The 23,795-nt window shown below is 44.3% G+C and overlaps 1 protein-coding gene across 1 annotated transcript; it reads left to right on the top strand.

Moving 5' to 3' along the window:
• Positions 1-15,153: 15,153 nt before the first annotated feature.
• LOC130197969 (angiomotin-like 2a) lies at positions 15,154-22,841 on the top strand. The gene is made up of 10 exons (XM_056420975.1): positions 15,154-15,320; positions 15,872-16,673; positions 17,115-17,283; positions 18,632-18,776; positions 18,885-18,974; positions 19,635-19,930; positions 20,044-20,219; positions 20,342-20,643; positions 20,828-20,959; positions 21,455-22,841. Exons 2-10 carry the CDS (start codon positions 15,946-15,948, stop codon positions 21,538-21,540), a joined length of 2,124 nt encoding a protein of 707 aa, XP_056276950.1. The 5' UTR covers positions 15,154-15,320; positions 15,872-15,945; the 3' UTR covers positions 21,541-22,841.
• The last annotated feature ends 954 nt before the right edge of the window (positions 22,842-23,795 follow it).

Genomic DNA, 23,795 nt, shown 5'->3' with positions numbered 1-23,795 from the left:
ATGGTTTTAATACGATGAGGTATGCGCTCTGAGAAATGCCTCCGTTTAACAGGAATTCCTTGAAGACTATCACTTAGATGTGGAATGTTGTTTTTGTCATGGGATTCAAGACTTTTAGCATGACTGCCAGAAGGATGGAGCTCGGCCAGGCAGATTTTTCTCCCCTCGGTATTTGGTTGCCATGGCTCTCAGCTCCTGCAGGCCCTAAACAGAGGATGAGAAACATATTCCAATGTGTGTGTGTGTGTGTGTGTGTGTGTGTGTATGTGTGTTTCTGTGCGAGTGTGTCTTGTTTGTTTATGGACCCACTTTCTAAATGGTTCATGAAACATCCTGCATACTTGAGGCCTCTGTGTCCTCGCAGGGAAGGCAGCAGCACTGACAGAGAGACTCTGAAACATGAGGGAGATGCACTGAGAAAAGATCAATCTGGCATAAGCTGGTCTAAAAGTGTGCGTCATTATCAGGAAGTCTTAAAGATTGCAGTTGTCGTGTTTTTTCTCATTCTGGCTGAGGGTTATATTTTGCATAACCTTCTGATTTCCTTTCCCCGTGAACGTTTCCATCATGACTCCTGCTTAATATCACACAGCTTTCTTGTTCTAGTTGCACACCACATGGGAGAACACGAGGAACAACTTCTCTTTCCAGAAGGAAAAAGAGGCGAACATCTTCTCACCACTAGAGGGCACCCATCTGCGATGCATGGAGTGAAACACTCATGTATTCAGGATTTCAACTCAACTCAACCTTCACAATCTGATAAGAGGAAGTATTTCCTCTTTCAAAACAGAGGGTGTGTTTGTAGAGAAGTAGGAGTTACCCGTGTTTTACTAGAACAAAAACAATTTGTCACAACTATTTCCAAAATATATAAATCTGTTTTAATGGATGTTATCTTTACAGAGCAGTGAAGTGATAAAGGTTATCAAGTACTTCAGTTTTGAAATGCTTGTCCTCTAATGTACTGGATTATTTACAATGTAGGGAACTTTTTGATTCTACTTTATTACATCTCAGTGGGAAATATTGTATTTTAAGACCTAAAATGCTGTATACACATCAAAACATCAGTAATACCATGACATTACCCTCTGAACTCAGGCCATTCTGCTGTCTTAGCAGAAATACTTTTACTTTTAAATGCTCATGAATGCAGAACTTTTACTTGCAGTCGAGTATTTATTCATTCTTGTATTGCCAATTTAAGTAGACTATCTTCACATGAACTATACCTGCCATAGTCCAAACTGTTTTTCTGTGGACTGCTGCTTTCCGTTTATCTTTTGATTGAGCTACGGTTACACAATAAAACATAACATGGTCACGCCATCCATCCATTTCCACACAAAAACACAAGTTATGGAGCATTTAGAGGTCTGAGTGCGAACAATCTTGTGTGGTGATCACACAGGCATTTGGCATAACTATAATGTTTGCTGATGGCCTGATCCTTGCTTATCCTCTCCGTCGCAGCATATCTTCTATCTTAACTCACATATCTTATTTCCCGCTGCGCTGCATTCCTATATGATGTCTAATGAGGCGGCCATGTCACAGAGGTTATCAAGAATATTGTCTTGTGTAAGGCCTCGGCGACCGTGTACACCCTCGTGTTGTTTTAGAGAAATAGGTTGACATTTAGTGAGATGAGCGTTGAAGCTTATCGGAGCATAAAGCAAACAGCAACCGGCTGTGTCCAGCGGTAACACCATCCAGGGAGGCGGGGCTTTGCCGAGAAACTGAAGGTCACCCCCTGGAAAAATGTCAGCGTATTATTGGTGTGGAACTAAAATAAATACTTTCAACATGACAACCTTGTTTAAGTCCCTGAAACACAGTTTCATCAGGCTGATGAATACATTTGAATTTATTTTGGGACACTGAGTGTTTCTCAGACGTCAGTGAAATGTTTGGAAAGTGAGACAGCAAGAGTAGTTAAAACAACATTAGTGAGACGCATATGAACACTCACTTCTCTGTGTCAGTGTAAAGGTTACATTCCTCGAACACACACACACACACACACACACACACACACACACACATCCTGTTACAACTCTTTTGGTCACAGGCCTGGAATTCTTTGAAAAACTATGATAGGTGAAATTCCCACGCTTTGGGCATTCTCCCCGCTTCACTTTTTTTGGCATTCAATAAGTGCAGCGGTCCAGTTTGAGTTCCTGCTGAGCAACCCATGTTCTGAGGGTCTGAGGTGAAACCTGCACCACCTCCAGTCAGGGGACCCTCGGCTCTTTATTAATATGTGGTGGGCAGGAAACGCCGAGAGGCCCTTTTCTTTGTGTTAGCACCAGCAGCAGGATGAGAGACTTCTCTGGAAGAAGAGCACATGCCACGCAAACTGACTTTGGAAGTTGTTTACAGTATAACTCCAGTTTTATTTCCATTTATTCATCAGTTGATGCTCTTTTTGAAGATTCAAAGTTCAATTACACTTCACACAGTCTTTTCAAAAAACCTTTTCATAATATGTTCATTACCAAAATGCAGCCTGCATAAAAACCTCAGACGAGGTCAGCCAAGGTAAGTCGTGTTGTCACTTTATACAGAATATAGGACTTGCATTGTTCTTCAAAGATGTGATATTGATGAAATAAAGAGATATCCAACCCACTTGTATGGCTTGTTAAGTTGCTTGATTGAATGGTGATAATATTACCTGGGGCTATATTTTGTACAATACAGGGTTTGTGTTGTTTGGTCTTTATAATTCTATACTTTATTTAATAAATGCAGTCGTTATTCCTTTATATGGGAGTACTGTTTGCACCACTGCATTTGTTTAACAGCTAGCTGCTTGTTATCTTGCAGGTAAGATATCCAAATAATGTTATAATATCAAATTCACAAAATATGACACATTGTTTTAGGTTAAACTTCCTAAAGTTGTCGAACAAATGCTAGATAATATGAAATGCTGTTTACAAATAATTTCAAAAACAATAACAATCCAGATACATATATATATATATATATATATATATATATATACCTGTATATATATATATATATACATGTAACACTCCAAGAGGGGCCAATACAACTTTTAAAACAAGTATATTTTTCAAATAATACTTATATACAAATAATGGAGTATTTTTGCATCGTGTTATTGCTAATTTTACTTTAAGTAAATGATAAGGGGGATCTAAATATGCAAGCAAAAACTTCTAAATTATTACAATAAATGAAGTTTTCCTGCTTCCCATTTGAGTAGTGATACTAAAACATAATTAAGATTGTGACCTCTGTTTCCAAAGTAACGTTTTAAATCTGGAGAGACGGTCCGGGTCCAACATTCCCGTGTTACATAAGAGCTCTGTTGAATGAATATTTGTGTCTCTGATCTCGCTGAAGCAGATCAGAACATACTGTTAGCTGGGGTTGAGGCCACTGCCAAAACACACACACACACACACACACACACACACACACACACACACACACACACACACACACACACACACACACACACACACACAGTTATGTCACATGCTTTTCCCATTCCAAGAAACATTTACCCTCTTCTCCTGACATGAAGTTTCCACCTTTAGTGAAATTTAAGGATCGGTTTTCCTCCCTGTTGTGAGCGATGTTCAATCTGTAACTCGACACGAGGCATGAGCCAAAAAAAGGATCACTTTGCATGGCTTTCCAATTAATACATGCCTTTTCTCAGGCACTGAGTAACCGCAATGCAGCAAGAATAATCTGACATCACAGCGGCCCCCCAGCATCTGGTTATTTGTCCAGACGTCATTCATTTAATGTGATTTACAGCAATTTATTCAAACTCATGAAGCAACGGTCAGCGGTCGCTTCTTGTCTCTGTCTTTCCCCTGCTGTTTAGAATAATAAGCTCTGCGCCGAAGACATTTAAACCTCTGCTTCGGGGAAGAAGAAAACTCCTCTAACTCTCTCTGTGTCCCGTGAGGAGGCCAGATAATGATAGGCTGGCAGGCCAGATTGCAGGGTTGCCATTGGGCTGGAACTGTAAACACAGCGGAGAAACCTCGTTAGGACATTCCAGAAATGTCCTCAAATGGGAATTCTTGGAAGAGCTTCTCTGGCGTTTGCATTCTTCCTTTGGGACAGCGGCGCACACGTCGTCTCCTGTGATCACTGCTCCGTCCCGAGTGAGAATTATAGGAGGAGGAATGGAGGAGAGCAGATGTTGAGCACCCCTCAGCAAACTGTGAACAGTGGTCACGCAGATACAGCCAATAATGTCAGCACAGCAGATGTGTGTCCTTCTACTTCATACATTTGACAGAAGATTAAACCACTTAAAGTTTCCTCAAACAAAGCCTTTGTGTAAAACTATGAGCTGTTGCTGGACAGCAGCTAAACCACTGGGTAGCATAATATGTGAAGCTATTGCAACAGTAACACAAGTGGAATAAAGTCATAAAGTCAGCAACGTGTTCCCGTAATGCGTGGGATGTTAAATGTAAAATGTGATCATATTTTGCTAACATTAGCTACCATAAACTGCATCAGCGGAAATACTGAATTATGAAAGGCTGTGTTTTATTATATATTAATGGAAGTTTTTATGAGAGAGGAGGAATGTGTTATTGTTTTCTCTCAAAATGAACATTGCAGCACTTTAAAGCTTGCACTATTGACTCAATAGGTCAAATGACTGTGTGTAATGTTAAAGTGACACACCCCTGGAGAACCAATCATCAGCAGAGCAGCTTTAGCATCTTTCTGATCATTGTTGTGGTTTTGCGCCCTGCAGGTTAACTGCCGGTTCATACATTTTTAAAAACTGTCCATTAACTGACCAGCGCCAAACAGCAAACCGACACATGACTCAGTGCTCATCGCACTGCGATAGAGGAACCCATCAGCTCTCAGTGTCATGGCGGGTCTCTGTGGACAAAGGGCTACATTTCTGGGGTTCTGGTGTAGCGAGCAGATATCTGGGCCAAGACTTCCTTTTCTGTGCTCTGCTCGTTGTTTACGCCCCGATTAGCAACTTAAGATGCAAGATCACAGTTGGAGTCGGGAGAGGATGTGTGGTACTTTTTTTTTTTACAAGTCGTCAGTTTACAAACTCATTTTTAAACAATAAACTGCTAAATCCTAGTCAGGCGGCAGCCGGTGGGTTCCATGATTGCGTTTCAGCCGATGCGTTACGTCTCTTTTGCTCTTTTAGCTGCATTTAACTGACGCGTACTCGAACGTGCTCGCTCCGTGTCCACTGGATGTGTACGCTAACATGTTCGCCACGTCACCATATGAGGGGAGACTGTTTCTCATCTTCTTTCGGTGCCCCGCTGAAAGTGTCGGGAAAAAAACTCTAGCTGCTTCAACTCCTCAAACTCTTTTTAATGTAAAACACGTGGAGGTACGTTCACAAACATCATGAGAAGACTCTCAGAGAGCTCCTAACTTCACCTCAACATGCCCATCTATTACTAACTCTTCGCTAGCAGTGATTGAAGAAACTTCTACAGAATGTTAGAAAACACAGACCACAGACTGCGTAACATATTCGCATGCTGCTCGTTGTTATATATATTTACTTGACTTTTTATTCACCACGTTACTGTTTATTCTAATTAATCTACTTGATATTAACAGGGAAAAGATAGCCTGTATAGCTTTCATCAATCTCTGTGAATTCTGGCCAGTGTCCATACGTATTGGGATGTAAATCTAAACCAGCAAACACTGCATTTTTACAGTCGCCCAAAATCTAATCTCTCATCTTTATTGCGTCGGCTCTAATGAGATGGCATACAAACATTATCCCTGCACAATCTTATCTGTCACGTTTTGTGAATTCACTTTCATTCACCGTTTGGAGAAATGTTTTCGTACGTCTTTGTCTTTCCATCATTTTCTCCTCAGAGCTCCTCCCACTATGAACTCATTCACTTGTCGTGTCTCAGGAGTTCTCTGGAGGGCTAAGATCCTTTGTGAACGTCTTCACGAGGAGCATTCTACTTGGTTTGTGTCACTATTAAACTTGTTTCTATATTTGTATTCACAAATATTGATTTCCCCCAGGGCTTTTGAGTTGAGATCCGGTCATCTTGGTACAATCCTGACCTCAGAGTCATACTGGGTGCTTGGAAAGTGCAATGTCATGATCAATTTCTCCACATTGAGTGGATTTGTTCTGAATAGATGAAAGCTAGTGTAGCAAATGCAATGTAACTGAAGCTGTGTTACTATGCTGGACATGTGGGGCATTGGAAAAAAAATAGATCAGATAACTCCGAAGTGGAGCGTAAAGATTCTTCTCCTCTGTCACTAAAAAAAGAAAAAGTTAGCACAGTTATTCGTCGTAGTTTCTTTTTTTTCCATTACAAAACCATTTTCACATTAGGTCTGTTATGATTGGATGTAATAACTAAATATCTTTGATCAAATTCTGCCAAATCAGGAACTATATGTAAACAAGTAGAGAGAGAGAGAGAGAGAGAGAGAGATAGATAGGGAGAGAGAGAGAGAGAGATGGATAGAGAGAGAGAGAGAAATAGATAGATAGATAGGGAGAGAGAGAGAGAGAGAGAGAGAGATGGATAGAGAGATAGAGAGATAGATAATTATATTCTGTCTGTTATCCAAGAACATTATCGACACATAGCAGACGGATCCACTGAAGTCGTTTTCTTTCTGGATCGATGCACAATGTGACTTTTCATTAACTTTAAAGTGAGTCAAAAAAATGTTTCTTTCCATTTGGTATACGTGAATATTTGAACTAGTCTCAGAATAGATATTTCCCCTGGCTGCCCCCGCCCAGCCTTAAAATTAGACCGTCTGTGCATAATAAGACAATGCCTTCTTTTAGTCGGCACAATAGTGTCTCTATGTGTCAACAAACACACGCAGGCCTTCAGTTGCAACCATTAACATATCTGACAGCTGAATCATCACCAGTTACTGGCAGTAACACAGTTGCTGGAAATCATCTGTAAGATAATGGGTATAAACTACTCCCTAGTGTCAATCAAGTGGAGGTATGTGACAGACAACAACAATAATAAGCTCCAGGGTTAATTTTTTACAGAAAAACAAGGTACAGAGCATTTAACAGAGATGTTTCAGAGATGATAAATACAATTTATAGAAAATACAATGAAGAAAAAACGTTATGAAAATGTGAAAAGTTGTTTAACCCTCCTGTTACCTTTCGGGTCAATTTGACCCCATTCAATGTTTAATGTCGGTGTTCTTTGGGGTCAATTTGACCCCAGGCTGTTTTTCACCGTGTCAAACATATAAGAAATATCAACTTTTTTATATATTTAAAGGGCTATTTAGGTAGTCAACAAACAAACATAAAGTACCTCACACTTAAACTTGGGAAACAATATTAATTCTAATAATTTTCTGGAGGTTTTAATTGCTGGGGTCAAATTGACCCCAAGGGTAAAATATGTTAGTAAATGTAAAGGTAACAGGAGGGTTAAAATGTATGTAAGAAGTACGAGGTATAAAGAATGGAGAGAAAGAAAATAATGATAGTAGTTATTGCTTTGATATGTCTAAATGTGTAATTCATGCATGTTAGGCAGTATAAAAGAAGAGACTGACCAATACTGGATCAAAACCAATATTGATATTTAAGAGGCGAATAAAATCAGGAAAAATGGAATTCCTTGAATCTATAGTATCGGTTATGCCAATGTATTGTTTGGGCTCTAGTATTGAACGGAAGTATTTAATAAGATCAAATAAATACATACACAACACACCCAAGTCCCATTTTTAAGGGAACAAACAGAGACTGTGTATAATAAATGGCATATAAGCAAATCTGCCCAGTAGGATCCACGCAGCATAACGTAAAAGGTTATGTATTCAAAATGCTCTGAAATGAAATACAGCATTAATAGTAATGTTACTTCACATAGCACCTACAACAAACCATAGTTTCAATGTGCTTCACAACATATAGACATATAAATAAACCAATACGATTAACAATTAATGTTACAAATAAATGACACAGAAGAAAAAACTATACAGATTCGTGACAAATGGAAGAAAAATGCATTTCCAGATTTGCTGTTTTGCTCACGGTGGCTGGTCGAGAGCTTTGCCTCAGACGTCACTTCAAGATGTCCCAGAGGTGTTCAGTGGGGTTGATATTTGGTCAGGTATGCGGAGCGTATCCCGTGACTGTTCAGAGCGTGATGGATGTGTGTGTAAGATTGCACCATGTTACCATGGAGTGTTGCACAACATCAGAATGACAGTTGTAGGAGTGCACCGTGTGGTATGCATTGTGGACGTGTTGCCAACAGCATGGCATGTTCTCAATGTAGGACATCTATCAGAAGTGTGACTATATAAAAACATTATGTTTAAATCAGCATGTGGAACACTGACCTCTTCTATATTATATCTTTTTACATTTAGTCACGAGTCAACTGTAAAGTGTAGCGTCGTAATCACGTCATGCTTATCGTAGAGATAAAAGCTCAAATCAACCTCCAATCACACCCAGACTTGGTCCATCACCCAACTGCTCACCCCTCCTCTCAACCTTGACTGACCCCCCCCCACCCACCCACACACACAGACACACACACACACACACACACACACACACACTCTCCATCTCAGCCCACGTTCACTGTTTCTGGACCATGGAAAGCCCCTGGTACATTTTCAGAGCTGCTGAGCCTGTATACAGACACATGGCTTCTCTCTCTCTCTCTCTCTCTCTTTCCACGATGCGGCTGGCCGAAGCCAGCCAGCAGATCACATGCTATGTGCAGCCTCAGCAGCAAAGGAGCACAGCTATTTGCCGGGGGCACACAGGCTGGGGCCAGAATGAATGAGTGGCATTCTGGTGACCCCCCAGGACGGCAGCCGACCGCTGGGATGGAACTAAGGGCTGTTTTAGGACGGGGTGTCACGGCTTGTTGCTGTGTCATTTGTCTGCGGTAGGCATGTTGTCTCCGGGGCCGACGGCTGCAGAATGTTTTCACACCTCTAAAGGCCAACTTGGGACTGGTATGAAGAAAGGAAGCTGTGCCTCAGAGGAGCGGCGCACAGTTTGGTGAACTCGACCACGTGAACAGACATCTGGCTGCTAGTGTTGTGGCTGATAGGTTTGTCAAGATTCCTGACACATACCAGAACCCCAGTTAACTTGGGTGAAGCTACACTGTGTTAACTCAAAGAGAACTGACCTAGATGAAGATAGAGAAATTAGGGGATGGGAAGAAAATGGAAAAGGGATCATCATTACAGTAACACTCAGCTATTTGCCCTCAGCGGGGTGTGAGTAATACGTCTGGAAGCAGCAGCCAAATATGCCGTGTTTTGAGACTGAAAACGGTTAAGTTGCCATGCCGAGGTCAACATGTGCACATTGTGGTGCTAAAGGTGTGACATGCAAGCGTTTTATTATCCATGAGCACAACATTCCCATAAAGTCCATTTTGAAACGGGTCGTTGATGAATCAAGGTCGGGAAGACGTCCTGCTTTTAAACTCACAATCTCTATTCTTTATTGACACCCACAAAAGTCAATTTACAATCGCCCCACAATAGATTAAAGGAGTGGGCAGCCAGTGTCACGGGACATTCATTATGTTTGAGAACGCAGAAGCATAAAGTCACATTTTCAGGCAGTTATTGTGTAGTACGGATATTTCTCTTGAATATCAGCTCCTATAGCTTGATCTCTGTTGTCCAGGTGATGACCGAACGCCGTGTGTGGTTCAGATCCAGCCAATTGGATCTTATTATTTGAGTCTACGTCAATTCTTTGGATGCCGGTAACTGACAATACACAAGAAGACTTCTCAGATATCATTACTGAGGAGAAAAATGTGGATTGTCCGGTTGTGCAGACAGGCGGGGCCCCATGTGGTCTCTCTGAAGACACACCTGAATGCCACAGTTGGGAAGACATTTTTTTAAATGACATTTATAATTGTCATATTAATTTTGTTGTAACATCTCATACAATAATACGACGTTTTCCAGTTGTACATTGTATTATCAATGTACAATCATGTTAAAGGAATAGTTTGTCTTTTCTGGAATTGGGCTTGTTTGCTTTCTTTCTTATTGATATCACTCTTTTGTGTGTAGGCCACACAGCTATGTGGTTTAGGTTCAGTAAAAAAATAAACATAATTGTTCGTCTTTTTGATATTTGATATTTGTTATGTTTTGTAATCTATAGACGTAAATGAACTTTTGCTTTCACCTGGGAAACGAGCAGCAGACTCCTGCCTGAAAGTGCCCCTCCACTTCCTCTCTGGATTATTTTTTAAATGTGTTTAAAAAAAATATGGAAACCAGGAGAAAATGTGTTTCCCTCAAAATGTTATTGACAATATTTTCGTATATTGTCTGTCACTGTTTTATGTTGTATTGTCTGAAACTTTGTGTAATGTGCTCCTGGTGCTGTCTTGGCCGGGACACTCTTGTAAAGGAGATTTTTAATCTCAATGAGGCATTTACTGTATAAATAAATAATAAATAAAATACGATGCAGTTTAATTGTATGTAAGATTATTGTGTGGCTCAGTTTAGCATAAAGACTTGAAACAGGTGGGGACTTCTAGCACGGCTCAGTCCAAACATCTCCCAGCACTTCTAAATTTCACAATTTAACACTTTATATCTCGTCTTAATCTGCACAACACACCTTCAACACGCACCACACATCTGTTTCCCTGTCTTTGCACACTTGAGAGATTCATCTCTTGTGACTCACGTCTGAAGTCTGTTTGCTACGAATGTCTGGAAATTCCCCCCCGGATGCAGCTCGACTCGCCGCGACATGCAGAGACCTCTTCGACGCTTCACTTTCAACAAACATGTAACCAATGGAAGGACACATAGGAATTAGGTCAGAGAACGCTTTCCCTGCTTGCCTCGACAGAATTCCATCTCCGAGTCAACCCCGGCGTCACGACCCGAGCCGTTGCGAAACACGACTACATGGGAAGCTCGTCGACGGTGGGTTCCTGAGAACAGGATACCGCTCGAGTGCAGCGCACCTCTTCCCTTGTCTATTGTGTGGTGTGTGAAGGAGGAAGCCGTCCATGGATGTGAGAGCCGAGGAGAGGAACCCATCCCACTCCTTCCAACACTATCAGTTACATTCCTCACCAATCCGGCCGTATCAGATGACCTTGTCTGCTATTCTGTGTCATTCTTTCCCACACCGGCCAACACTGTAACATGCATCCGGTTCTATCCGGGCCCTTTAACTCTTGTCTCAAGCCAGATAATCCCCGAGTCCAGAGTAATTTAGACGTTATGATGCATGAAGGAACACAAAGACACAGAGATAAGAGGAGAGACAGAGAGTCACACATCGTGTTGTTTAGTCCTCAGTTTAACAACGTGGAAAATCTCTCTTTACATAATCGCGTACGTATAAACTATGACAAATAAAACAGCCTTCAGCACATGTAATGTGTCCTGATGAAAGCCATAATGACCCCGGCTCATCTCAGAGTCGAATAAAATAGATCTGAATTACAATGTGCTTTGAGTTATATTCATCACGAGTGTGTTGAGTAGCTGTCTCTGTTTAGAAGATGGACTGATCTGGTTAAACAGCTAAATCAAGTAAAAGCGTCTTCTCCGTGTGTATTCATATCTATACATCAGGACTGGCGCACATAATCCTTGGATTGAAGAAAAACGTCATTGAGACACAAGGATTGGTTCACGGTGCAGTTGAAAGCGTGACTCTTGTGTTATACGCTCTATATGTGTCAAGTGAAGGGAGAGTGTTTGAATTCATAGTAAATTCAAAGAGGCTCCATTCCATGTTAATTATGAGTCTATGGAGAGATTACAGCTTGAAGTTGAGCTCTTTCATTTTCTCATTCACTTTCGGGAAGTCTACCACCACGGTTCCCCACCTTGCTTTTGGCGTGTGACGTCGTAAACAAAGCAATGTCCATATGTGACCTCCTGTACTCATATGCCAATGATCCAGATCAACCAAAGTACAATTCATAAACGAGGCCGCTCAACAATATGTGAAGAAAGACAGTTTGTGTATAAAGACAGGATGTGCTTGTGCTCGTTCGTCGGCCTGAGAGATGTATGTTGAAAGAGAGGAAGTAGACAATCCAGTTCACGCAAGTCCAAACATGAGTAATGCATTCTTTATTTACAGCTCAGGTGAACCTGGGAGCCTCAAGAAAACTGTTGTTGTGTTTGACCTATTTTAATATTAGACTGCATGAAAGTGGAACCTTCTTAAAATTCACAGAATAACCAGAAAAATCCATATTGTACAATAAGCAGACAAATTAAAACGGCAGTAGACATACAATGTGTGTGTAATGTGATTACATCATTATTATTATTTACTTCATTTAAACGTCATACTGAAGGCACATCGATGCAGTTTAAAAATCAATAACGAAGAGTAAAGTTTGATCAGAGAGTTTAATCACAATAACAGAACAAGTAGTGTGTACCTTTAAGGGCTCCCCCTCCGTTAACACACACACACACACACACACACACACACACACACACACACACACACACACACACACACACACACACACACACACACACACACACACACACACACACACACACACACACACACACACACACACACACACACACACACACACACACACACACACACAGTCTTCCTGCCTCCCTCCTTTTGACAAAGACTTTTTTATTCTGACTGGGCTCAGATGAGTAAATTTAGACTCAAAACTGTTTCCAGTTGTGTAACTGGTAGTTTCACCCTGTTGCCTCACTTGTCCTCATGTTCCACTAAAACCTCAGGAGCAATATGATTTTACTGTGCAAAGCAACAACACAATTATGTTTTATTTCCCTTAAAGCCACTCTTCTTTTCACAAACACGGAAATACTAAGTATATACAAGTAGTGTCTGCCCTGGGGTCACTGAGGAATGTGTGTGGCAGTTTTAGATGTTCATCTCCTGTAATGACTTTTTGAAAGCGTCCTTAATTTCCAAAGGGTGAGCCTTGCATTCTTTTGGAAGTTCACAGGAAGTGTGGCACAATGGAGGACAAAATGGCCAGAGGCGTTGTCCACCAGCAGAGACACACACACACACACACCTACACACACACACGCACACACACACACACACACACACACACACACACACACACACACACACACACACACACACACACACACACACACACACACACACACACACACACACACACAGGGAGTAGAGGAAGTAGTGAGGTGGTGTTAAATGACACGACCAGACTTTTAAAACGGTGGAGACTGTGCTTCTCCACACAGTGTGGATCTGAAGGGGAAATGAAACATGTTCCACTTTGCTGACCAGTCGCCTCCATGTGAGCGCCGCCCACAGAGACACGGTGTCTGCATGTTTTTTTGTTTTTTTTTAAAGAGCCCATTTTAATATGCTACATCTGAAACATGACGGGAATGTGTGTGTGTTTGTGTGTGTGTTTAATTCATAAGGAGGAAAGAGCCAGAGAGATGGTGTGAACACATACCATCGCCAGTTCAATACCACCTCATTGTGTCTATAGATTTGTAGGTTTAATGAGGTAATCGTCCTGAGGCCAGTGGCCACATACTGAACAGCAATCAATGACCGGTGCGCTTCGATTGCACCCATTTGTGTTGTGTCTGCTGGAGGCTTCTGGAGGGAAAAGGCGGATGGCATCTGTGAAGCGCCCGATTCATTTGTTCCTTTCTCTCCCTCCACATCCCCAAACACACGATTGGTACGTCATGAAAACACGTTCTGCTATTTAAAGGGCCCACAGTCAAAGTCAGAGTCCCTGTCTACAGTCCTCTATATACTGTCCTCAATGGAAGAGGGGTTAACTACACCCCACCCCACCCTGACTGTCCAGCCATCCATACGCGTTGTGACTCCGTGTGTGACCCGGCCTCAGCAGGAGGACGACCCCTGCGTGTTTGAGGTCTGTGGCCGTCTGTAGCATTCTCCAGGCTCCGCTGTGCACCGTGTAGAGAGATGTAGGGTACAAAGAGCCACTGTGTGTAGTAATGGGGCACACGCAGACCTCAGATTCCAGTGGACAGCTGCCACACACCACATAGACACACACAGACACACACATACACACACACACACACACACAGACACACACAGTGTCAACATACTTTCACAGACAAGAGGAGTTTCACTCATCCATAGTGTCCTGCAGTGAATGCGAGGAGCTTGAATTACTCTGAAACAAAATTCCAAGCAACCGTATTCACTGAAGAGCTCTCCCATCCTCTTTCTGGCCCATCTAAGACACACACGACCCATTAGAGAGACAAAGGAGAGACACTCAATGAAGTACATTTACTCAAGTACACCATTACTTGAGTGCATGTCCATTGTATGCACGATGACAATACTTCTCACAGAGAGACAACGTACTTCATACAGCTCTTTAGTTCAGTTTAAGACTTTACATGCTAGAAACAATGATATATATGCAGTGTATTAGCATCTTTCAGTTCTACCTTAATATTAGCCAAGGTCAACCTAAAGGTCCAAGGTGACAATTCATTTGATCTAATTCTACTTTTTCAAATGTCCTCGAAAGGGACAGTGCATCAAGAGACATCGCTGTTGAGCTATTCAAATGTGTTTTAGGGGGATGTGAGCATCACAAGCTGAGTGCTTGTCCGATATTTTCCAAATATGGGCAACTTGCACCAAAACCATCTAGATTGATGTTTTATTTATTTGGGCCTGAGCTCTCCCTTTAGTTTATTTTACTGAGTAACGTCACGTGGATCGAGCTTCTACCTCTTCCTAGACTGAATAATTGTTGTTGTTGTTGTTGTTGTTGTTGTTGTTGTTGTTGTTGTATCACTGAATGAGTCCATTGGAGAACCAACTTGTGTCGCAGGAAGGATCTCTTTCCCTTTCACCGAGCATCAATGCGTTCATTCTGGAAGCGCACATGGAGCCCTATATATCATATCCTCCATTTAACTGCTCATTGGGAATTCTCAAATCCCCCCCCCCCTTCCTCCCTCCCTCTCTCCATCTCTCCCCCGTGTGGTTTTACGCTTTTGATCCCAGAGGGACCCGTGTTTGACATTCCTGGCATTCCGACCTCAGTCCCTCCTCGGTTACTTATTAGCCGCCGCCCGCTCTGTGCGCGCTCACTTCACAGCCAGAGAGGAGCGCGCGAGGAGGAACACGAGACGCGTTTGACTCGGTGGAAAGAAACAACAACATAACACGCAGCGACTCATGGAAATAGAGGAATTACTTTGACTTTGTTTGGTTTTTTGACGTCCAGATCGAGAGCGACGTTTCGTTACGATGAGCGCGTGAGCTGGTGAGGAAGAGACTCTTTTCTTTCCCCTTCCCCTCTCTCTCCCTCCGCGAGCGCAAACTCGGAAGAGAAGTAACTTCTGGTTCACACTAGTGAGGCTGTTTGATCGCGATGTGCGGTGTGTTTCACCAGTAAAACTGTGCTATAAGACGCGCTGTGCTATGAGAAGAAGAAGTTTAACGAGGCGCTTTTGTGCCTTCGCTCCCCCTGAGATTGGAATTCTTGGCGCATACATTTTTTTATTTTGCCTGCTGTGGAAAAATGTCTCCACATCTCTGTGTTGTCGCTGTTGGGGAATTAGACTCAAGGCTACACTGTTTTCACATTATTATACTCGTTCTAAAACATAACATTGGCAAGCTGTTATGTTATTTATTTGATATAAAAAAGGATGCTTGAAGTCAGTGTAGCAGGTGTTGTTGTTATTGCCATGCCCTGTATACATGCCTCATACAGCCTTTCACATGTATTTCACTTTGTCAGGATTCAGTTGTTTCCTGTTTTATATATTGACATTTACTATGTGACTGATTGCACTTTATTCTCTATTCCAGGTTGGCAGCCGATTTATTTAAATATTTTCTAAATAAGAAAGACTCTGACTCGTCCATAGAGAAGATAACAGCGTATGCAAAGCATGATGTCGTCCACTGAAGAGCCGTCTGGCACGGTCCTGCACCGGCTCATCCAGGAGCAGCTGCGCTACGGAAACCCCACAGACACCCGCACCTTATTAGCCATCCAGCAGCAGGCCCTGCGTGGAGGCAGTGGAAGTGGACCCAGCAGCGGAGGCGACATGGGCAGGAGCCCACAGTCCTCTTTGGAGAGTCTCACCCAGGAGGACCCTCCGTTCCCTCAGCTCTCCGCCAGGCAGGAGCCCCAGGGCCAGGAGCACCAAGGCGACTACCACCACTCAGAAAGTGGCTACCAGCTCTGCCAGCTGCACGGGGAGGAGCTGCCAACTTATGAGCAGGCCAAGGTGCACTCTCAGTATCTGGCCTCCCACTGGACCCCCACAGGCCCCACCAGGCAGCTCCACGAAGGACTCCTGCACGAGGGGGCCTTCCACGAAGAGGCAGATCTGATGGAGCTGAAGTGCAGCCACGTGCGGTCCCTGAGTGAGCATTGCATGCAGATATCTCTGGAGAGGAGTGATGCAGCTACTAAAGCAGAGGCCATCAAGAGCATCTCTCACAGCTACCCAGAGCTGGCTTACTACGCCCCGCAAGTCCTCCAGAGCACAAGGCAGAGCCTGGACAAGCGCACCCCGCCTCCAGAGTACTCGTCGGCCCCCATCCAGGGCCACGGATTTATCCCTCATCAGGTCCAGGAGCCGGTGCAGGCACAACAGCTCAGGTACGAACATTCCAAGGTCATAATCATGTGAAGATGACATCATATTTCGCGGTGTAGTTTTTGTGCTCGAGCCAGACTTGCATACACCTTCCTGGGCTCGTCAATTGTGTCTCGCATGCGTAAACACATACTTATCAATGTGAGTCACACTGTGGACTGCGTACCCATTTGCCTCATGGAATACTCAGAGGAGAACAAGTCCAGCCCTGCAGGTGTTTGTAATGCTCGGCATCGTGGGACAGGATAGTTTCACATGCTTGTGTTGCCCTCACAAAAGTATATTCCTCATATAGGCCTTTACATTCTTCACATCCTCTGGAGTCAGCTCGTCTGCTCCTCGGTAGATGCGGATCGAGGGATATTTCGGATGCCTTGCTCTTAAAATAGCTGAAGCTGGCCACAATTTCTGATTTTTTTCACTCTGCAATGTCTGTGTCGTAGGTACGTCCAGTCGGGTCCGCCAGCTGAAGTGCCCTGCTACAGCGCATTCAACAGCCTGCCACCTGCTGGCTTGGAGGAGCCCAACCAGGTGGAGCTGCTGCTGATGGAGAACGAGAGGCTGAGGCAAGAGCTGGAGGCGCACAGGGAAAAGACTGGCCGCATTCAGAAGGTAAGCAGCGGATATCCGTCTCGTTGGACTCAAAACTCCAGCTAGCTTTCCATTTCATTCAGGGGACTTTCATTTTACGTATTGAAGCCCAACAGATAAAAAGAGAGGTTGTCACAACATCCGCGACTCAATTTCAGAGGGAAACGCTCCAAAGTTATTTAGAAATCGTCCTCCATCCCCACACCTGTCTATGAAACCCAAGCCCGGTCAACACTTGTCTCCCTGACGTCCACCTCCAAGCCCACTCCCTCATCTGGACGGGGCAGATGAGATCGGCAGCTGCTACCTTCCAGACTACAGAGGCACAAGCAGAGGTCACAGCCCGCTACTGTGTTTATACACTCCCTTCATTGTGGGGCTGACCTTGTGGAGGCCGGAGTGTGCGTGCTCGTGTGTGTGTTTAGTTCCAGGCAGGCCATAGATGTTCAGCGTAATCTAGGGCTTGTCAGACAGCAGTTGATCTGGCTGTGACCCGCACACACAGCTGATGGGGGTGGGGCTCTGTGGCAGGTGGTGGGCTGCTGTTAAAAAAGTGAAAGGTCTCTTTTGTTTTTCCACCAAACAGCACTTTTTTTCCACCTTCTCTCTGAGCCTGCTCTGGTTGTTATGGATGAATACAGGCCTGAGATTAGCGTCTTTTCTTGATCGACGTCGTGGAACAACAGCGTCAGAGACATTTGACACCTCAGCCAATCTTTGCAAATAAATCCACTCCTCTCTCTTCTGGAGTTATGTCACATGGCCATTGCCTTGTCTCAGCCTAAAGGAATTATAATTGCCGGGTTTGGAAAGTTTTCCCCGTCAGGCCGCAGCCCTGAGTAAACATGCCTGTGTGACTGCTATAATGGTGGGTTTCTCTTTGCCGTTTCCACAACCCAGGCACAGGCATGCACACCTTCCCTCTGCTGGCAACCTTCCCAGACCTCTGTGTGTGTGTGTGTGTGTGTGTTAGTCGTTGTGCGCATGTTAACTTGTTATTTGCGGTGGGTTGCGTACGTGCACGCTCCTGTGCGCTCATACACCTGGAACTAGAGCTATCAGCCCTCAGGAATGTAGATATAAATCAGTCGCACAGGGAGTGGTGCGGGCTTGAGTTCCTGTCCAGAATTATACTGCACACACACACACACACACACTGAGTGTTCTGTATACACACAGTTGCATGTGTACCCTCTCGTACATAATGTATCTATGCACTGTAAAAACACAAATCAACATTCCAGCTCCGCCCTGGCATGTGAAGTAGGTTAACCGAAAATTCCTCCTTCTCCACCTTCTGCTTTTCTCTGCTCCTCTCGCTCTCCAAAATCTTCCCCCCATCCCCTCTTCTTTTCTTCCCCCTTTTCAGTTGGAGCAGGAGATCCAGCGTATTTCAGAGGCTTATGAGACGCTGATGCAGGGCAGCTGTAAGAGGGAAAACCTGGAGCAGGCACTGAGGAAGAGGCTGGTGGCTGAAATCAGGAGGCTGCAGGACTTCAACGGAGACCTGAGAGGTAGGAACTCCTGCCATGAAAACACGTTTATGTACCCTACAAGAACACCAGAGCCAGACTTATTATTATCACGGCGTAATCTAATTCAGAAAATTTGCTGCATTACAGAAAACTTGGAAAATGCCCGAACGCACATTGCAAAAGAAGTAGAAGCAGCCGACCATAACCAGCACATCATGGCGAAACTCCTTGAACAAAGTGAGTATGTCATTCTCTTTGGCCCTCTGTTTGCATCCTCCTTTGTAATCAACAAGCCTGATTGGATCAGATCGTAGCGTAGCATGGGGCCCTTTTCCGTAGCTAAGGGAGTCGTGCATGCAGGAATGCCTCTTGCATAACCTCGGCTTATTTGGTGGGAAACAAAAATAATGGGGAATTCAATCCACGCACGTCTTTGCAAAGGGAACCGAGCGGACTCTAAATCGCAGCCGTGGAGGTGATAGAAATGAGGTTCCCCCACCTGTTGTTAGTGTGATTTATGCAGTCTGTTTAAGGAACTGGACTCAAGCAGAGTGGTGGTGTTTGTATGGCCTTGATGAGGAATGGCCTGCGCTATGTGGGTCAAAGGGATCGGGCGGCTTTCTCCCCCTTCCTCCTCCTCCTTCTTCCTCTCAGCATTCCAGAAGTGCTTTGCTAAATGAAGAACACTGGCCACCATGTAGCAACTCTGGTGCTTATTACTGCGGTTGGACTCAGTAGGGAGACATGATGGCTTGAAGCTTATATGTATTGAAGAACCTCAGGCCCATTTTTTGGAACGATTTCATCTCCTCGCCCAAAACTACTATTTAGATCACGGCCACATTCATCAAAACATGCACTTAACCTGCCAACCTTTTACTTTCCCCTTCGCTTCAGACGAGGAGCAGAACTCCGAGCGGGAGCGCGTCGAGCGGGAGCTGGAGCGGTTCAGATCCACAGCGGAGGAGCAGAGCCTGAGGGCGAAGCGGCTGGAGGAGGCCCTGGACGCGGCTCGCGGTCGGGGTCGCCAGCTCGAGGAGGAGTTGAGGAGAAAGAGGGCTTATGTGGAGAAGGTGGAGAGACTTCAGAGTGCGCTGGCTCAGCTCCAGTCCACCTGTGAGAAGAGGGAGACCCTGGAGATGAAGCTGAGGACACGGCTAGAGCAGGAGCTCAGGAGTCTGAGGGCACAACAGGTACGCATCCCGTCCGAGGCAACCATCACAAAGCCGGATGTCTGCACTGCACCCTTCAAGTAGTTTTACTATCCATTGCCACCTGTTTTAAAGCCTCTCTCTCTCCACCACAGAGGCAATCCCAGCCACCAGGAGTGACCATGGGCTCCCTCCATGAGCGCCTGCGGGAGCGCGAGGAGAGAATCCTGGCCCTCGAGGCTGACATGGTGCGCTGGGAGCAGAAGTACCTCGAGGAGAGCACCATGAGGCAGTTTGCAATGGAGGTGGCTGCCACGGCCGCTGCCCAGAGGTAAACACCGGTGGCTTTCGCTTTGCATTTGACGGGACGACCCACGTACGCATGTTTTCCCACCCCCCCCACCAGCTCATTTGAATTTAAGTCAAACCCAGAACTGTTCTCTTTTCCTTTAGAGACACCACCATCATTAACCACTCGCCGTGCCACTCCTCCAACAACAGTTTCAACGAGGACCTGCCAGTTGCTGACTACAGGAATCAGGAGATGGAGAGCAGGATCCGCGCTCTTTACGCTCAGATTTTGGAAAAGGATGCTGTGATCAAGATCCTCAACCAGCGGCTGCATCAGGACCAAGGGAGGAAGGACGAACAAAGCCCCCCCCGCACGAACCTCCTGAATACAGCGGGGGCGCCGCTCCGACCGGCGTCATCCAACACCTCCATCGGCAGCGCCAAGAGCAACGGAAGGAGTAGTGGTGAGGATCCTAATGTTGCCCTTATGAATAATACATTTCGCTGGCACTGAAGCTAAGCAGCCCAATGCATGTCTTACATTAAACACTCACGCACGGTGTCGTCCAGTCCAACACACGTATGCTTTTTAATCCACGTAATGGATGAATGTTTGAGCCGCTGCTGACAGGTACGCTTGTCTTTCAGGTATGAGACTCTCAGATGACCAGACGTCGCCAACCTGTCCGTTCTCCACTCAGTCCGAACCTGGAACGCTAGAGCGGCGGCTCAAGTGGGCGAAAGCCAAGGAGGCTGCCAGCACAGCGAAGCTCAACAGCGGTGAGACACCCATCAAATATGCATGAGAGGGTTCGTTTTAGGAGGGCCAATAATCCATCCAATAGTGCTCTCCGTATGAATCTTGAATGATTAATATGTTGCACTCGTGAATAAACAAGCCTTCACAAGCTCAGACTCCACTACACTAAACACACACATACTGTATTTAAAGTACTCTTTTTTTAATAAAGAAGAGTTTGGGCCCTCAGCTTCATGGATGCTCAGATTGATTAACCAAGCCGCCTCCTAACCAGCCAATCACACGCCATCTGTCCAGGTCATGGTTCATAATGTAGGCGTTGAGGAATGCGCATGGTTAGGAAATACTGTGGATCTGTTGACTGAGCATATTTACATAGAGTGATCTGTTTGAGTGTGGAAAATCTCCGTTAACCTTTAGTCATTGATAGCTGAGCTGAATCTAGGACATTCTTCCCCTGTTTTAGCCTTAGAGGATTTATATCTTTATTAATTCTCTCCTTTCCCCCCCTCTAGACAAAGCAGCGTCCAAGAAGTCGCTCTTAAACCCCTTCAGAGGCCTGGATGAGCTGGAGTCAGAGGCAGTGGAAATCTTCATTTAAGGAACCGAGAGGTGGATTTTGAATGAGGGGAAAAACAATTCTGAGAATCTGTGAAGAGTGCAAGTCTTTGAATAGAGAGTGGATACAATATTAGATGCAAGAATGTCGTGGAAAGAGGCCAAAGCACGAAGAAGAAGAAGAAAAGGACTGCTTTAACATTTTGAGAATAAGAGCTGGGCTCCGACTCACTCTCACTGAGATGGACAGCTGCAGGCGGTCTGCCCAGCTGGAAGAGAAAAGATGAATCTTCTGAGGTACTGAGGACAGTATTGTGGATTGTAATAGGGCAACAGAGAGTGTATGCCAAAATATTTATATAAATATATGTATATATATTTATATTTATATATATATATAAACATATATAATTGCTGCTCCCCCTCCCTTATCTCCCCCTTCATCTCCTTTCCCAACCCAGTGAATTAAGAAGCTACATATTTATCTTACCTGGTTTCCACATTCCCCAAATATTAACTTAACCCTCGTGCTCTTCTCGATAAATATTCAATAAAAGGTCATCTACGTGACCTCCATTCCCCCCGCTTTCTAAAATAATAAAATAATCCGTTGATTCGAGTAACCTCATTCCCATCACATGGATCTTATCTGTTTGGAAGACTTCCCTTTGTTCAATAATTTAAGCTCATAACACATGAAACACTGCTGATGTGAACGCTGTCGCGGTCCACGTGTCCAGCGCCGGAGCAGCCGGCTCTGCACCGGCTCGGAGGTGTGTGTGTGTGTGTGTGGACGATGAGTTGCATAACACACAGAAGACCGACCGAGACAGACGCGGTGTTGTTTGTCCTGTTTTGGTAGGGTGTTGCATCATGGTGTTGATTTCATCATTTGCTTTTCGGGGTGACTTTTTCCTTCTTTTAAGTATGTGTGTGTGTGTGTGTGTGATTACGGTATGTGAGTGTGAGTTTCCTGGTGTGGTGATTCTGCTGGCCGGCTCACCATCGAGGGACACGAGTTGAAAACTAGGCCGTGTTTAGTGTGTACTGTGTACTGTGAGCTTTGAACTAACAAACAGGTTAATTATTATTATTATTATTATTATATTTTATACAGATGTTTGTATTGTTGTTTTAGATAGTGCTTTGAGCGGCTGCCAAAGAGTTTTATGTATGTTTGTTGTAAGTTATGTGCCGACAATCACGGTCATGTCAAGCTGTACACAACCAACCAAGTGTTGACTTAAAACAGACATTTCTGTGAACTTCAAACCATATGAAGGTTTTTACAGTTGAATTCATGCAACATTTCATAAAGCAATAAAACATTCTAATATACATTAACTGGCTCGTTGACTTGAGAATTGTTTCATTTGCACAAAAAACGACATAAAGATGATTTCAAATACACTCATAACGGTTTTTAAAAATAAGTATTCTCGCATATGTTGTCTTCCTGTTTCCTCTCAGATTGTCACCATACCTCCTAATTCCTTGGCTCTTGTTGCAGCCCGGAGACGAGTGCTCTTCATTAATGAATACCAGAGCGGAATTCTTTTGGGTTCAACTTTCTCGGGTGGCCTGCTCTCTTGTTCTCTTCTGGCCATGAAGAGCGTGCTTGACATAGATCACATTCTCATCGGGACACGTAACCCCACGAGTGACAAAGACAGGTTTCTCCCAGATTAGTCTCGAAGGCCTTTTGAAATTCCTGTGAGCCTCCATCAACCTTTGCTCACATGTGCTGCGTTCCTAAACCCTGTAATCCCTCCCCCCTCCGATTGAGATCGCACCCAGAGGTGTTTGGGAATTATTTCAAGAAGTGTCAAGGCATGTGAAGATGAGAGAATGGAGCGCTCTTTTATGTGGCGTCTGTTTCAGGATGGATCTTTCTGTCACACACACACACACAGTGCCACAGATGTCAACTTGTACCGGTTTAGGGCGGTTATGGAGCGCTGACAATGAGACTTCATAATGCGGGGCAGGACAATGAGGACGACAATGGACGCTTTGGTGTCATCTGGGTCCGCTGAAATGCTCGGCAGTCATCGTTCTGCGTGTAACATGTGTGTGAAATGTGGCTGTGGTCGAGATGATTTCACACATTTGAATGTTAAATGCTGTGTGGGGCAATGAGTCATGTGACTCCTTGGCTCCATGTTCGGGTTCTTACAATGAAAACACGTCACACGACATTTATTATATTTGCTTGTTTTTTTCCACTAAATGCTTTTGGCCATCTTAGTTGTTTTGGTTTAATATATTTATGAAATGCGACAGTATCACTTTTTAAAA

This window comes from Pseudoliparis swirei, chromosome 8, assembly GCF_029220125.1.
Source record: "Pseudoliparis swirei isolate HS2019 ecotype Mariana Trench chromosome 8, NWPU_hadal_v1, whole genome shotgun sequence".
Lineage (NCBI taxonomy): Eukaryota > Metazoa > Chordata > Actinopteri > Perciformes > Liparidae > Pseudoliparis > Pseudoliparis swirei.
The sequence above is the reverse complement of the archived record's forward strand: the minus strand, read 5'-3'. Positions and strand labels throughout refer to the sequence as shown.

Coding starts and splice junctions, on each gene's coding strand:
- LOC130197969 (XM_056420975.1), top strand. CDS start 15,946: ATGCAAAGCATGATGTCGTCCACTGAAGAGCCGTCTGGCACGGTCCTG. Junction 18,777..18,884: donor CTTCAACGGAGACCTGAGAG/GTAGGAACTCCT, acceptor GCTGCATTACAG/AAAACTTGGAAAATGCCCGA. Junction 20,644..20,827: donor GAGCAACGGAAGGAGTAGTG/GTGAGGATCCTA, acceptor CTTGTCTTTCAG/GTATGAGACTCTCAGATGAC.